Here is a 16,954-nt window from a genome sequence, read left to right on the forward strand (position 1 = left end):
TGTTTGTTGAAGACCAGGTTTTGATATTAATTATAAAATTAATTTTATTTTCAGTACAATATTAATTGAAGGATGTGTATGTGTGTTAATTTGTTTGTCCATTTCAGCAGCTGCTGCTCAGACACTTCTTCTAGGAAGCCATTTGCAGTGTTTACCTGCTCTCTCCATAAAACTGCAAAATCCCCTCTGTTCCTCTTCACAGCTAATACGTAGGATTGGCGCCAGGTGCTGGCTTGCAGTGTGTTTCATCACCAAAGTAAGGCGCAGAATATGCCAAGCTACTAAATCCCGCGGGACTAAAACAGGGTTTGCCGAGTTAGTCAATACTCACGAGTTACGAGGGCCTTTCTGCAGATGTGTTAAAACTTCCAGGGACAGCTGATTGAAAGCTGGTTTGTTCACTACATCTGTTGGACAAATGTGTGTCAGCAAAACAGGAAAGAAATGACTGCAGTATGGGGAAAGTAACGAGAATCCAGATAGCGTTGCAAAGTACTGGAGTAACTCAGCGGGTCAGGCAATCATCTCTGGAGGACATGGGTAGGTGGCGTTTTAGATCTGGACCCTTCTACAAACTGAAGAGGAGTCCCGACCACCCAAAAGATCTATTTCGTTCTCATTTTTCTATCGATGTACGGAAACTTAATTGATTCTTCTATGTAAAGCACTTTGGTTTTAACGCGAGTTGATTTAAACGTGTTATATACATAAAATTTACTTACTTATCCATGTTCCCCAGAGTTACTCTCGCACCTTTTTTTTGTAAACCAGCCTCTGCAGTTCCTTGTTTCTAAAATCCAGATAGCCTTGGTTTGAACCATTTGATAACAACACACCGACAAGCCTCCACAAAGAGCCTTTTAAAAAAACCTACACTTCCACCCCCCCCCCCCCCCCCCTTTCCCCTCCCCACCTCCCCCAGAAACAATCACGAGCTCTGAACAAATTGTGCAGTATTTGCAGATAACCTTTATGAAACATTTCAGAAACTATACCTGGCTTCCCAGTAGCAAAGGCTTAGATTAGCCTGCAGTATGTGCCATCTGTCTAGAATCCTAAAATGCTGAAAGATTTTCGTTACTTAATATGTGTGGAGTTATTTTGCTAATGCGTTCGGGACTATTACACTGTAGTGAAACGGAAATGGCCGATTATTCTTTCTTGAGTTTAAAGAAAATATTCTACGATTATAGGAGTGATGTAAATGTATTTGGTTGTTTTTCTGTTAATGCCTCGTATACATCTATTGTGTTTTTGGTTATATTTGCAATTTTATGTGTGTAAATTCCTTCACCCAAATATTCACAGTGGAGATAACTATTTAGAACAAGCAAACGTGGGGAGTAATCCTACCAGGATACCAGTCAGTTTTATCTGCATTGATAAGGGTTTGCAATGTTGTGGGTAGACAAAAATGCTGGAGAAACTCAGCGGGTGCAGCAGCATCTATGGAGCGAAGGAAATAGGCAACGTTTCGGGACGAAACCCAAAGGGTTTCGGCCCGAAACGTTGCCTATTTCCTTAAGGGTTTCGGCCCGAAACGTTGCCTATTTCCTTAAGGGTTTCGGCCCGAAACGTTGCCTATTTCCTTAAGGGTTTCGGCCCGAAACGTTGCCTATTTCCTTAAGGGTTTCGGCCCGAAACGTTGCCTATTTCCTTCGCTCCATAGATGCTGCTGCACCCAGCTGAGTTTCTCCAGCAGTTCCTTCTTAAACACTTTGCAATGTTGTGAGTGTGTTATGTGATGGAGAGAAGAATATAAGAAAGTATTTTTTTTAAAGAAGACAAACTTAAATGCCTACTATAATCAGCAAACTTTTTTGCACTTTTTTTGTTTACATGGAGTATCTTTCAAATTGTAACAGGAGGGAGATGTACTTGCCGTTTTTAAACGAACAAAGCAATTGTCATTGTATGATGCAAGTAAAGAGCCATGATTAATGTCGCAACATTCAATTAAAAAAAATATTTGAGCGTTGGATTTAAGAAATTGTACTTCAGAAATGGTATGAATTCAACAGGTTGATGGTACAGGTATTCTCCCAATAACAGAACAATGTTTTAACAAATGAAGCGCCCAGTGCTGGAAGAAAACATGAAATGTAAACACTTAAATGTAAAACAGTCCAGCCTAGGAATACAACATCCTGACAACTTCCTCGTAAATCTTTGCTGCACCCTTTACAGCTCAACAACATCTTTCCAAAAACAGGGTGACCAAAACCGAACACAATATTGTAAATACGACTGCAGGAAGTACTTAATTTTTTTTAAAAGCCACAAAGTGCTGGAGTAACTCAGCGAGTCAGGCAGCATCTCTGGGGAACATGGACCGGTGACGTTTTGAATGGGGAAGAAGGCGCCTATTTATGTTCTCCAGAGATGCTGCCTGTACACATCGAAGAATGGTTGATACAAGATGCTGGAGTAACTCAGCGGGACAGGCAGCATCTCTGGAGACAAGGAATGGGTGATGTTTCGGGTGGAGATCCTTCTTTAGACCCAAACTACTTCAGGTCTCTTCAACAACAACTCCGACCCCCGACGCATGTGGCAAGGCATCCAGGCCATCACGGACTACAGACCCTCCAACACCACCCCCACATCCAGCGACGCCTCCTTCCTCGAGGAGCTTAATCACTTCTATGGCCGCTTCGACAGGGACAATCTAGAGACAGCCATCAAGGCTGTGCTACCTACCGATCACCAACCCCTCACACTCACCCCCTACGACGTATACGTGGCACTGAGTAGGACTAATGCACGTAAAGGTGCTGGCCCTGACGGCATCCCCGGGCGCGTGCTCAGGGCCTGTGCTGTGCAGCTGACAGACGTCTGGACTGACATCTTCAACCTGTCACTTGCCCAAGCAGTTGTCCCCACGTGCCTTAAAACCACCTCCATCGTGCCAGTGCCAAAACACTCCACTGCGGCAAGCCTCAACGACTTCCGCCCAGTTGCACTTACCCCCATCATCACCAAGTGCTTCGAGAGGCTGGTCCTGGCACACCTCAAAAGCTGCCTACCCCCCACACTGGATCCCTATCAGTTTGCCTACCGCAAGAACAGGAGTACGGAGGATGCCATCTCAATGGCACTTCACTCCGCCCTCTCCCACCTCGACAACAGAGACACTTACGTAAGAATGCTGTTCATCGATTACAGCTCAGCATTCAACACCATTATACCATCAAAACTGATCACCAAACTCGGTAACCTGGGCATCGACCCCTCCCTCTGCAACTGGATACTGGACTTTCTAACCAAAAGACCCCAGTCTGTTAGTTTAGACAAGCACACCTCTTCAACCCTCACCCTGAACACCGGCGTTCCACAGGGCTGTGTGCTGAGCCCCCTCCTCTACTCCCTCTTCACCTATGACTGCACACCTGTACATGGTACTAACACCATCATCAAGTATGCAGATGATACAACGGTGATTGGCCTCATCAGCAACAACGATGAGTCGGCCTACAGGGAGGAGGTCCAGCACTTAGCAGCATGGTGCGCTGACAACAACCTGGCCCTTAACTCCAAGAAGACCAAGGAGCTCATTGTGGACTTCAGGAAGTCCAGGGGCGGCACGCACACCCCCATCCACATTAACGGGACGGAGGTGGAACGTGTTTCTAGCTTCAGGTTCCTGGGAGTCAACATCTCCGATGACCTCTCTTGGACCCACAATACCTCAACTCTGATCAAGAAGGCTCACCAGCGTCTCTTCTTCGTGAGGAGACTGAAGAAGGTCCATCTGTCTCCTCAGATCCTGGTGAACTTCTACCGCTGCACCATCGAGAGCATCCTTACTAACTGCATCACAGTATGGTATGGCAACTGCTCTGTCTCCGACCGGAAGGCATTACAGAGGGTGGTGAAAATTGCCCAACGCATCACCGGTTCCTCGTTCCCCTCCATTGAGTCTGTCCAAAGCAAGTGTTGTCTGCGGAGGGCGCTCAGCATCGCCAAGGACTGCTCTCACCCCAACCATGGACTGTTTACCCTCCTACCATCCGGGAGGCGCTACAGGTCTCTCCGTTTCCGAACCAGCAGGTCCAGGAACAGCTTCTTCCCGGCGGCTGTCACTCTACTCAACAACGTACCTCGGTGACTGCCAATCACCCCCCCCCCCCCCCCCCCCCCCCCGGACACTTATTATTATTTATTCAAATCATTTGCTATGTCGCTCTTCCAGGGAGATGCTAAATGCATTTCGTTGTCTCTGTACTGTACACTGACAATGACAATTAAAATTGAATCTGAATCTGAGACGTCATCCAGTCTCGCCCATTCCTTTTCTCCAGAGATGCTGCCTGTCCCGCCGAGTTACTCCAGCATTTTGTGTCTATCTTCAGTGTAAACCAGCATCTGCAGTTCCTTCCTATCAAAGAATGGTTACTTGAGCAAGGAAACTGAAGACACACTGGGTTCATTGAAGGACAATTACCACCATTGGAAACAACTAATGGGAAATAATATAAAACGTTTCAAGGTATGGATTCCTCCTCGTTTAGTTTAGAAACACAGCGCGGAACAGACCCTTCGGCCCACCGGGTCCGCGCAGACCAGCGATCCTCCACCCACTAGGGCCACTTTTTACATTTACCAAGCCAATTAACCTACGAACCTGTACGTCTTCGGAGTGTGGGGGAAAACCAAAGAACTCGGAGAAAACCCACGCAGGTCACGGGGAGAACGTACAAACTCTGTACAGACAGCACCCGTAGTCGGGATCGAAACCGGGTCTCCGGCGCTGCATTCGCTGTAAGGCAGCAACTCTACCGCTGTGCCACCGTATCATTTATACGGAATGCCCAACTGGGTAGTATTTCTTCGAGACACAGTACGCTTAGCTAGATTTACAGAAGCATTTCTGAGCCAAAATTAGGATTTCATAAATAAGTCTGAAATAGAATTTGGAAAATCAAGACCATAATCCAGACCTTAGGGATGAGCTGTTTATTGCCATTCAAATGCATCAAGTTTCTCACTGTATTTAACATGGGATATTTTAATGTGTGAAAATGTTATACCAAAGATATATTAATATCTTATGGTGTATAATTAGGGTGAATGCAGTGACAATAGACAATAGGTGCAGGAGTAGGCCATTTGGCCCTTCGAGCCAGCACCGCCATTCAATGTGATCATGGATGGTAGTTGAGGCCAGTTCATTGGCTATATTTAAGAGGGAGTTAGATGTGGCCCTTGTGGCTAAAGGGATCAGGGGGTATGGAGAGAAGGCAGGTACAGGATACTGAGTTGGATGATCAGCCATGATCATATTGAATGGCGGTGCAGGCTCGAAGGACTGAATGGCCTACTCCTGCACCTAATTTCTATGTTTCTATGGCTGATCATCCCCAATCAGTACCTGTACCCCGTTCCTGCCTTCTCCTGCCATATCCCCTGACTCCGCTATTTTTGTCCTATCTAGCTCTCTCTTGAAAGCATCCAGAGAACCTGCCTCCACCGCCCTCTGAGGCAGAGAATTCCACAGACTCACCACTCTCTGTGAGAAAAAGTGTTTCCTTGTCTCCGTTCTAAATGACTTACTCCTTATTCTTAAACTGTGGCCCCTGGTTCTGGACCTGGTTCAGTGTATTCTTAGGGTAGGGAAATCAAGAACTTCTTCTACTTTACGAGTCCACACACAAGATTAGAAGTTGTTCAGCCAGAGCTGAACACACGTCTAGGCATCTGCACACAATGGTGTCTGTCGTTGCTTCTTGTGCGTGGAAACAGGGCCGCGACGTGAACACTCTTTCCTTGACCCCCATCAAGAACTAAAAGACATAGGTTGAAGGTTAGAGGGGAAAGAGTTAATAGGAACCAGTGTCAACATTGTCACACAGAGAGAGGGTGGGTATGTGGAACGAGCTGATAGAGGAAGTAGTTGGGGACAGGTGCAACAGCAGCATGTAAAATACATTTGAATAGGTAAATAGACAGGAAAGATTTAGCAGGATATGGGACTAGTTTAAATGTTCCTTGGTCAGCATAGATGTACGTGATGGGCTGAAGGGCATGTTTCCATGCTTTGTGATTGGGTATGACTCAATATCCCTGTTCAGTTAAAGAAGGTGGAGACAAGGAACTGCAGGCGCTGGAATCTTGAGCAAAACAGAAACTGCTGGAGTAACTCAGCTGGTCAGGCAGCATCTGTGGAGGGAATGGGCAGATGACTTTTCAGGTCAGGATCCTGACCCAAAACATTGTCTGTCAATTCCCTCCACAGATGCTCCATCGCCCTCTGAGTTCCTCCAGCACTTTCTGTTTTGCTCTGAACAGCATTTTTTGTCTATCTTCTTTGAAATTATTTTTGAACGGGTACATAGGAGGGGAGGGGTATATATATGGGGACGTTTTTTTTAGCATAATTAGGGTGTAGTTTGGAAGCAGAGTAGTAAATGAGTAATAATTTTATATGTTGTGTCATTTTAATGTGCTGTGTCATTTTAATTCCATAATGTGTTGTGTCATTTTTCTTTATTTTTTATTTTTCTATGGATGTACGGAAAATTAATTATTTTTTCTATGTAAAGCACATTGGTTTAAACGCGAGTTGATTTTAAACACGTGTTATTAAATAAAATGTACTTACTAAAAAGATATCAGTCTAAACCTGCCCTACACGTGGGTCTGGGTAGCCGGAGGCTATCACATGATACAGGGAAATGAGTGCGCCAATGCGAGAACAGACACAGACATCTCCGCTTCCGTGACGGGGGAGAAGTTTGCCCCCAACTTTTGGGAAGAAAAGTTTGTTTGCGGCGCGGAGGGAGAGTGGGGGAGGCGAGTGAGCTACGATGGACGAGGTCTGGCAGTATCAGTTCCGCATTATACTGCTGGGCGACTCCACCGTGGGCAAGTCCTCGCTGCTCAAGCGCTTCACCGGCGGCACCTTCAGCGCGGTGCAGGATCCCACGGTGGGGGTGGACTTCTACGCCCGCCTGCTGGAAGTGGAGCCTGGTTGTCGGATCAAACTTCAGCTGTGGGACACGGCGGGCCAGGAGCGCTTCAGGTGAGTGTGGCCTCGTCATTGAAGGTGATAGACACAAAGCCAGTGCTGGAATTTACTGAGTGTCTCCCGACCTATTCCTTCTCTCCAGAGATGCTGCCCGTCCCGTTGAGTTACTCCAACGTGTTGTGCCTAACCACAAACGATCTTGTGTAAGAAGAGAACTGCAGATGCTGGTTTACACCGAATAAAGAAAGACACAAAATGCTGGAGTAACTCGGCCGGACAGGCAGCATCTCTGGAGAGGAGGAATGGGTTCAAGAAGGAACTGCAGATGCTGGAAGATGGAAGTTAGACAAAAATGTGGGAGAAACTCAGCGGGTGCGGCAGCATCTATGGAGCGAAGGAAATAGGCAACGTTTCGGGCCGAAACCCTTCTTCAGACTGAGAGTCAGGGGAGAGAGAAACGAGCGATGTAGGCCAGATATACTGTATGTATAAACCAGCATCTGCAGTTCCTTCCTGCACGGTTGATCATTGACTCGGATGTCAAGTAACAAGCACACTCCCCCACCCGCTCACACCCACCAAACCGGGGTAACGAGTAGAAACAAGAAACTGCAGGTGCTGGTTTACAAAACAAGACACAAAGTGCTGGAGTACTCACAGAAACAAGGAACTGCAGGTGCTGGTTTACAAAACAAGACACAAAGTGCTGGAGTACTCACAGAAACAAGGAACTGCAGGTGCTGGTTTACAAAACAAGACACAAAGTGCTGGAGTACTCACAGAAACAAGGAGCTGCAGGTGCTGGTTTACAAAACAAGACACAAAGTGCTGGAGTACTCACAGAAACAAGGAACTGCAGGTGCTGATTTACAAAAAAGACACACAATAAACAATAGAGTCTAGACGTGTTGTATCTCTAAAGTCCAGAGTCTAAAGTCAATCAGGCTAAACCAGAATATAAAGTTTGGCCTCTCTGCAAACTGGAGGTGACGATATGCATCGTAACACAGGTACACAAAAATGCTGGAGAAACTCAGCGGGTGCAGCAGCATCTATGGAGCGAAGGAACCTTCGCTCCATAGATGCTGCTGCACCCGCTGAGTTTCTCCAGCATTTTTGTGTACCTTCGATCTTCCAGCATCTGCAGTTCCTTCTTGAACACAATGCATCGTAACACTGTGCTGGAGTGTTCTAGACAATAGACAATAGGTGCAGGAGTAGGCCATTCGGCCCTTTGAGCCAGCACCACCATTCAATGTGATCATGGCTGATCATCCCCAATCAGTACCCCGTTCCTGCCTTCTCCCCATATCCCTTAACTCCGCTATCAATAAGAGCTCTATCTAACTCTCTCTTGAAAGCATCCAGAGAACTGGCCTCCACCGCCCTCTGAGGCAGAGACTGCTGGAGTAACGGGTAGGAACAAGGACCTGCAGGCGCTGGTTTACAAAAAAAAGACACAAAGTGCTGGAGTAACTCAGCAGGTAAGGCAGCATCTCTGGAGAATGTAGATAGGTGATGTTTCAGGTCGGGACCCTTCAGACTGAGTGAGGACCCCCATTGGTTGCACTAAAGACTTGGAGCTTTGTTGCACTAGAATCATCGAGTCATACCGCAAGGAAACAGGCCATTCGGCCCAATGTGTCCATGCTAACCAAAATGCACCAATCTACACTAGTCCCACCTGCCCGCGGTTTGGTCCATATTCCCGCTAAACCTTTCCTATCCATCTACCTGTCCAGATGACTTTTAAGTGCAGTTTTAGTACCTGCCTCGACGACCCCCTCTGGCAGCTTGAGACATACATCCCCCCACTCAAAAGTCACTTGGGCCGAAGGGCCTGTTTCCACGCTGTATGACTCAAAAGAAACATAGAAAATAGGTGCAGGAGTAGGCCATTCTGCCCTTTGAGCCAGCACCGCCATTCAATGTGATCATGGCAGATCATCCAGAATCAGTACCCCGTTCCTGCTTTCTCCCCATATCCCCTGATTCCGTTAGTCCTAAGAGCTATATCCAGCCCTCTCTTGAAAGCATCCAGTAAATTGGCCCTCTGTGGCCGAGAATTCCACAGATTCACAACTCTCTGGGTGAAAAGGTTTTTCCTCATCTCATTCCAAAATGGCTGACCCCTTATTCTTAAACTGTGAGCCCTGGTTCTGGACTCCCCCAACATTGGAACATTGTTCCTGCATTAGCACTGATGCACCTATTGTCTATTGTCTAGATATTGTTAACACTGATATGATGTGGGCTGCAAGAACATGTTGTGTGAAGTGCATTGGTGTGTTGCATTTCCCCTTTAAGAAGCTAGTTTGTTTTGGTGGGTTGGGTTTATGATTGCTACCGTTTCCTCATTCTGGCTCCGTGAAGTCACCAAACCACAGGATAGAGCCCGGCCCATAACAGGCCTGGCAGTCGTCTGTGTGTGTGTTTACCAGGCTGCAGTTCTTTCTCATTGTTACAAACCCTCCCTTTTACTAAAGAAGGGTCCCGACCCGAAACGTCGCCTATCCACGTTCTCCAGAGTTGCAGCCTTGGTTATTCCAGCACATTGGGTCTTTTTTTGTAAACCAGCATTGAGTCACACGGCATGGAAACACGGTGGTGCAGCGGGTAGAGCTGTTGCCTCACAGCGCCAGAGACCCGGGTTCCATCCTGACCATGGGTGCTGTCTGTACAGAGTTTGTACGTTCTCCCCGTGGAACTGCGTGGGTTTCCTCTGGGTGCTCCGGTTTCCTCCCACACTCCAGAGACGTGCAGATTTGTAGGTTAATTGGCTGCTGTAAAGGATAGAACTAATGTGCGGGTAATTGCTGGACGGAGCGGACTCGATGGGCCGAAGGGTCTGTTTTCACGGTGCATCTCAAAACTAAACTAAATTTGCATTTTAACTGTGATGAAGTGTAAATAAACAATAGTAGACGTGGCCTCTGTTCAGTTTAGTTTATTGTCACGTGTACCGAGGTACAGTGAACAGCTTTTTTGTTGCGTGCTATCCAGTCAGCGGAAAGGCAATACATGATTACAACAGATACAGAATAAAGGGAATACCGTTTAGTGGAAGGCTGGCGCAGCGGTAGAGTTGCTGCCTCACAGCGCCAGAGACCCGGGTTCCATCCTGACTACGGGCGCTGTCTGCACAGAGTTTGTACGTTCTCCCCGTGACCTGCGTGGGTTTCCTCTGGGTGCTCCGGTTTCCTCCCGCACTCCAGAGACGTGCAGGTTTGTAGGCTGATCGGTTTGGTAAAATTGTAAATTGTCCCTGGTGTGTTGGGTAGTGTTACTGTATGGGGTGATCACTGGTCGGTGGGCCGAAGGGCCTCTTTCCGTGCTGTACCTCTAAACTAAACAAAGCAAGATAACGTCCGGAGACGATTGAAGAACCAGTTTCTGTGCTGTATCTCGAAACGAAACAAAACGCACTGATCCAAGCAAAACTTATCTTCAATAAATGGAGGCTAGGAGGAACAAAATAAGGGGATAACATCTTATAGTTTGGCACAGACTTTGAAGGGCCTATACAGGGTCTGCGCTGCCAGGGGTGGCGGTGGAGGGAGAGACGATAGTGGTTTAGATAAGTTTAATTTTGTTCAGAGGTAAAGTGTGGAAAGAGGCCCTTCGACTCGGAGTCCAGGCCGACCAGCGATCCCCGCACAATATCCTACACAATAGGGACAATTTACCATTATAGCCAGCCAATTGACCTACATACCTATGGGAGGAATCTGGAGGTCACGCAGGTCACGGGGAGAACACACAAAGTCCGTACAGACAGCACCCGTAGTCAGGATCGAACCCGGGTCTCTGGCGCTGTGAGGCAGCAACTCTACCCGCTGTGCCATCGTGTTGTGTGGGAAGAGGGGAGAAGAGGGAGTGACCAGGGTGCGATCAACAGCTGCTGGCCTTGCCAAGACAGCATGAGGTGTAGATGGGGTCGATGGAAGGGAGGTTGGGTGACAGTCTGGGCTGCGTCCACAATTCTCTGCAATTTCTTGCACGGAGCTGTTCCCAAACCGTGCTGTGATGCGTCCCGATAAAATGCTCTCTATGGTGCATCTGTAGGAGTTGGTGAGAGTTGTTGGCGACGTGCCGAACTTCCTAAGCCTTCTGAGGAAGGATCTTCTGGTGTCTCATCTTCCGACTAAACCATGGTTGTGTTTCAGGTCGATCACCCGTTCCTACTTCCGCAACTCGGTGGGGGGTCTGCTGCTGTTCGACGTGACCAACCGGCACTCGTTTGAGAACGTCCGGGAGTGGCTGAAGGAGGTGGACGCGCACGTGTTCCCCAACAAGACCATCTTCGTGCTGGTGGGCCACAAGAGCGACCTGGTGGAGGAGCGGCAGGTGCCGCGCGATGAGGCCGAAGCCCTGGCCGCTGCCCTGGGACTGAACTACCTGGAGACCTCGGCCAAGGACAACAGCAACGTGGAGGAGGCCTTCACCAAGCTGACCGCCTGCATCTACCAGTCGATGAAGGATGGCGAGATCGCGCTGGAGGACGGCTGGGACGGAGTCAAACGCGGATTCAACCCGACCGCCATGGACCGGGCCAAGGACGAAAAGCACAGTGACTGCAGCTGCTGACTTGAACGGCGGAGTAGACCTGATGGGCCGAATGGCCTAATTCTGCTCCGATAACGTATAAACATGTACTTTCAGACTAAACCTTCTGTGGGGTTCAGGGTCGAACCTGAACATCACTTATTCGAGTCCTCCACAGATGCTGTCTGACCTGCTGGGTTACTCCAGCACTTTTTGTCCTTCAATATAAATCAGTCACTAGTAACATGTGCGACTTCATCGACAATAAACTGTACAGCAAGCTTAGTTTAGATAGTGTGGGAAACATAGAAACATAGAAAATAGGTGCAGGAGTAGGCCATTCGGCCCTTCAAGCCTACACTGCCATTCAATATGATCATGGCTGATCATCCAACTCAGTATCCTGTACCTGCCTTCTCTCCATACCCCCTGATCCCTTTAGCCACAAGGGCCACATCTAACTCCCTCTTAAATATAGCCAATGAATTGGCCTCAACTACCTTCTGTGGCAGAGAATTCCACAGATTCACCACTCTCTGTGTGAAAAATGTTTTTCTCATCTCGGTCCTAAAAGATTTCCCCTTTATCCTTAATACTTCATCGACAATAAACTGTACAGCAAGCTTAGTTTAGTTTAGTTTAGTTTAGAGAGACAGTGTGTGAACAACCTCTTTGGCCCACCGATTCAGCGATCCTCACACACAAAATCTACCCTAAACATTAGGGACAATTTACAGAAGTAAATTCATCTGCAAACCTGCAGGTCTTTGGGATGTGGGAGGAAACCGGAGCACCCGGAGAAATCCCACGCAGTCACAGGGAGACAGTGTGGGATTTGGCACGGCATCCTCCCCGCCCCTCCCCTCCCCATCTTTGTGAACCGGGGGCACCTCCTGCAGCCGACCGTGAGGATTACCCTCCCAGCGGCCCTTGCTTCTCGCGACCGTCGTCTCCAGCGGCTCCCACGCGGCATCGTGGAGCGCCGAGACTTCGGGTCCTCTGTTTTTCCCCATATGTTTTTATCAGCTTCACTTTGACAATTTTAACCGTATCTATTTAGAATATAGAACAGCACAGCAACGGGCCATTAGGGCCACAAGTTATTACATCAGATGGAAGCTGCATACCAAATCTCGTACCTCTGTGCAATGACAATAAAAGATATTATTATTCATATTATTATTATTATTATTACAAGGTCTGTGCCAAACATGATGCCAAGACTAACATATCTGCATGCATATAATCCATATGCTTATCATTTTTTTCCCCATCACGTCCCAATTTTCTTCAGTTTAGTTTAGAGATACAGCGTGGAAACAGACCCACCAAGCCCTCACCGACCAGCAAACCCCGCACATTAACACTGTCGTACACACACTAGAGACAATGTTTTTACATTTATGCCAAGCCTATAGACCTGTACGTCTTTGGAGTGCGGGAGGTAAACCGATATCTTGGAGAAAACCCTCGCTGGTCTCGGGGAGAAGGTACAAACTCCGTACAGACAGCACCCATAGTCGGGATCGAACCCGGGTCTCTGCCGCTGTGAGGCAGCAACTCTACCGCTGTGCTATTATGCTGCCCTCTTGTTCTTCAAATAAAAACTCCAGAGAGTTGAAGGGAGTTTGTTATTGTTTCCAAGAAAGCTAAAGTGACAAAACGCTCTGGTTTTGTGAATAATATCCTCTATTTTAAATCCATATTGTTTATGTCGCTGATGGGATTAGTCCTTAGACTTGTTCAAGAGAGCCGGAGTAACTGACGCCCAACTTTGGGTGGGAGCACATCTACAATCACACCTCACTTTTAAATCCCTACTCCTACAGATCTGTACATTGTTAACGGCTCGATTGTAATCATGTGTTGTCTTTCCACTGACTGGTTAGCATGCAACAGAAAGCTTTTCACTGTACCTCGGTACACGTGACAATAAACTAAACTGTGAATGCTGGTTTACACCAAAGACAGACACAAAAAGTCTGGAGTAACTTAGCGGGTCAGGCAGCATCTCGAGAAAAGTTTAGCTCAGTTTAGTTTATTGTCACGTGTACCGAGGTACAGTGAAAAGCTTTTTGTTGCGTGCTAACCAGTCAGCGGAAAGACAATACATGATTACAATCGAGCCGTTCACAGTGTACAGATACAGGATAAGGGAATAACGTTTAGGGCAAGGTAAAACCAGTCAGATCCGATCAAAGATAGTCCAAGGGTCACCAATGAGGTAGATAGCAGTTCAGGACTGCTCTCTGGTTGTGGTAGGATGGTTCAGTTGCCTGATAACAGCTGGGAAGAAACTCCCTGAATCTGGAGGTGTGCGTTTTCACACTTCTGTACCTCTTGCCCGATGGGAGAGGGGAGAAGAGGAGAAACATAGAAAATAGGTGCAGGAGTAGGTCATTCGGCCCTTCGAGCCTGCACCGCCATTCAATATGATCATGGCTGATCATCCAACTCAGTATCCCGTACCTGCCTTCTCTCCATACCCTCTGATCCCCTTAGCCACAAGGGCCACATCTAACTCCCTCTTAAATATAGCCAATGAACTGGCCTCGACTACCCTCTGTGGCAGGGAGTTCTAGAGATTCACCACTCTCTGTGTGAAAAAAGTTCTTCTCATCTCGGTTTTAAAGGATTTCCCCCTTATCCTTAAGCTGTGACCCCTTGTCCTGGACTTCCCCAACATCGGGAGCAATCTTCCTGCATCTAGCCTGTCCAACCCCTTAAGAATTTTGTAAGTTTCTATAAGATCCCCTCTCAATCTCCTAAATTCTAGAGAGTATAAACCAAGTCTATCCAGTCTTTCTTCATAAGACAGTCCTGACATCCCAGGAATCAGTCTGGTGAACCTTCTCTGCACTCCCTCTATGGCAATAATGTCCTTCCTCAGATTTGGAGACCAAAACTGTACGCAATACTCCAGGTGTGGTCTCACCAAGACCCTGTACAACTGCAGTAGAACCTCCCTGCTCCTATACTCAAATCCTTTTGCTATGAAAGCTATTAAGGACCCCTATCACCCATCACACAACAACCTCTCCATTCTGCCATCCGGGAAGAGGTACAGGAGCTGTACCCAGCTCCACAGCTTCTTCCCACAGGCAATAAGACTGGTTAACGGACTGTGTCCCCTCCCCATATATCATACACCAACACATCCAACCTCGCCCCTACTTTGACAGCCAGGCACCTATCAAAGCAAAGCCACTGTTCGGTCTGAATGTCTTTTTATTTCAATTTTAGGCCTATTTTAGGTATGGTAATTAAAAAAAAATTTTAAAGCTATATGTATTTACTCTGTTTTTATTAACCACTGATGGGAACTGATTGAAAAACAATTTTTTCATTTCATCTGTGTATGTAAGTACTCAGTTAAAATGACATTAAAGTAAATACTGAATACTGAATATGATCATGGCTGATCATCCAACTCAGTATCCTGTGCCTGCCTTCTCTCCATACCCCCTGATCCCTTTAACCACAAGGGCCACATCTAACTCCCTCTTAAATATAGCCAATGAACTGGCCTCAACTACCTTCTGTGGGAGAGAATTCCACAGATTCACCACTCTGTGTGAAAAATGTTTTTCTCATCTCGGTCCTAAAAGATTTCCCCCTTATCCTTAAACTGTGACCCCTTGTTCTGGACTTCCCCAACATCGGGAACAATCTTCCTGCATCTAGCCTGTCCAACCCCTTAAGAATGTTGTAAGTTTCTATAAGATCCCCCCTCGTCCTTGATTATGCTTCTGTGGAGAGAGCCAGAGGCATCATCTCTGGAGACAAGGGATGGGTGACGAATTGGATCGAGAAACTTTGTTCAGACTGAGAGTCGGGGAGAGGGAATCTAGTGGCATGAAAAGGTACAGAATAAATCAGAGCTTGTAAACTGTGATCCTGTTATTCAACAATGAGGTGAGATTATATTAACGTTTATCTGAGCATTAACAATAGGGATGATGTTTTGCAAGGACTTTGTGGGCTTTTATGCTCCTTAGGCCATTTGGAAAAAGGACATGTTTTTACTTAAAAATATCAGTCAGCAGGTTATTCTGGTAAAAATGGTTATTCTGTTAAATGCACTGAAGATCGACACAAAGTGTTGGTGTAACGCAACGGGTCAGGCAGCATCTCTGGAGAAAAACAATGAGCGTTTAGTTTAGGTTAGAGATACAGCACGGAAACAGGCCTTTCAGCCCACCGAGTCCGTGCCGACTAGTGATCCCCGCACATTAACACTATCCTACACACTCTAGGGTCACTTTTTCATTTATACATGTACGTCTTTGGAGTGCGGGAGGAAACCGAAGATCTCGGAGAAAACCCACACAGGTCACGGGGAGAAGGTACAAACTCCTTACAGACAGCAGCCGTAGTCAGGATTGAACCCGGGTCTCTGGCGCTGTGAGGCAGCAACTCTACCGCTGCGCCACTGGGACCCTTCATCAGACTGTCAATTAATATTTGATAGAACAATGACATTGGTTTATGGAAAATAACACCTCCATGAGATCACCTCCTCAGCCTCCTGCCCACCACAGACTGCATGACATTGCAGACGGTGTCGAATACCTTCTCTACAATCACCAGTGATGGTGATTGTACATCAAGATACAGATACAGCGGGTGAGGCAGCTTCTATGGAGAGAAGGCATTGGCGACCTTTCGGGGAGTCTGAAGAAGGGTCTTGACCCGAAACATCACCTATTCCTTTTCTCCATAGATGCTGCCTCGCCAGCTGAGTTTGTCCAGCATTTTGTGTCTACCTTCGATTTTACCAGCATCTGCAGTTCTTTCTTAAACATCCGATCAGTCTGACTGTCTCCGACTACATTTTATCCCTGTTTGCTTTGTTGTCACCTTCTCCCAGCTAACTCTGATCTACTCGGCATTTCCCTTGATCACCATTCCCTTTGTCCAATTTTCACACCCAACACTTCCTTATCAATGTATCTCCCTCTCCCGTGACTCGCAGTCTGAAGAAGGGCCTCGACCCGAAACGTCACCCATTCCTTCTCTCCAGAGATGCTGCCTGTCCCGCTGAGTTACTCCAGCATTCTGTGCCTAGCGTTTTAAAACCAGCATCTGCAGTTCCTTCCAACACAGAAGATACAAAGTCCCGCACGGTGGCGCAGCGGTAGAGTTGCTACCTTGATAGCGTCAGAGACCCGGGTTCGATCCTGACTTGTGCTTGTCTGAAGATTCTACTCGACAAAACCCTGGGTCCGTTCCATCGCTGCCCAAAAAGGTGGCAAGATGCTCGTTCAGTTATTTAAAATTAAATTGATAGCCAAGAAACCCACAAAAAAAATAAAAGACCAGTCCTCCAAGCTTAACCTCTCCAGTCCTCCAGAACAAGGGGTCACAGTTTGAGGATAAGGGGGAAATCTTTTAGGACTGAGATGAGAAAAACATTTTTCACACAGAGAGTGGTGAATCTCT

The 16,954-nt window shown here is 47.1% G+C and overlaps 1 protein-coding gene across 1 annotated transcript; it reads left to right on the forward strand.

Annotated features, from left to right (window-relative positions):
- The first annotated feature begins 6,629 nt into the window (after nt 1-6,629).
- On the forward strand, nt 6,630-11,756 carry rab42 (RAB42, member RAS oncogene family). Its single transcript, XM_033044880.1, has 2 exons — nt 6,630-7,021; nt 11,134-11,756. Exons 1-2 carry the CDS (start codon nt 6,807-6,809, stop codon nt 11,552-11,554), a joined length of 636 nt encoding a protein of 211 aa, XP_032900771.1. The 5' UTR covers nt 6,630-6,806; the 3' UTR covers nt 11,555-11,756.
- The last annotated feature ends 5,198 nt before the right edge of the window (nt 11,757-16,954 follow it).

This window comes from Amblyraja radiata, chromosome 27, assembly GCF_010909765.2.
Source record: "Amblyraja radiata isolate CabotCenter1 chromosome 27, sAmbRad1.1.pri, whole genome shotgun sequence".
Classification (NCBI taxonomy): Eukaryota; Metazoa; Chordata; class Chondrichthyes; order Rajiformes; family Rajidae; genus Amblyraja; species Amblyraja radiata.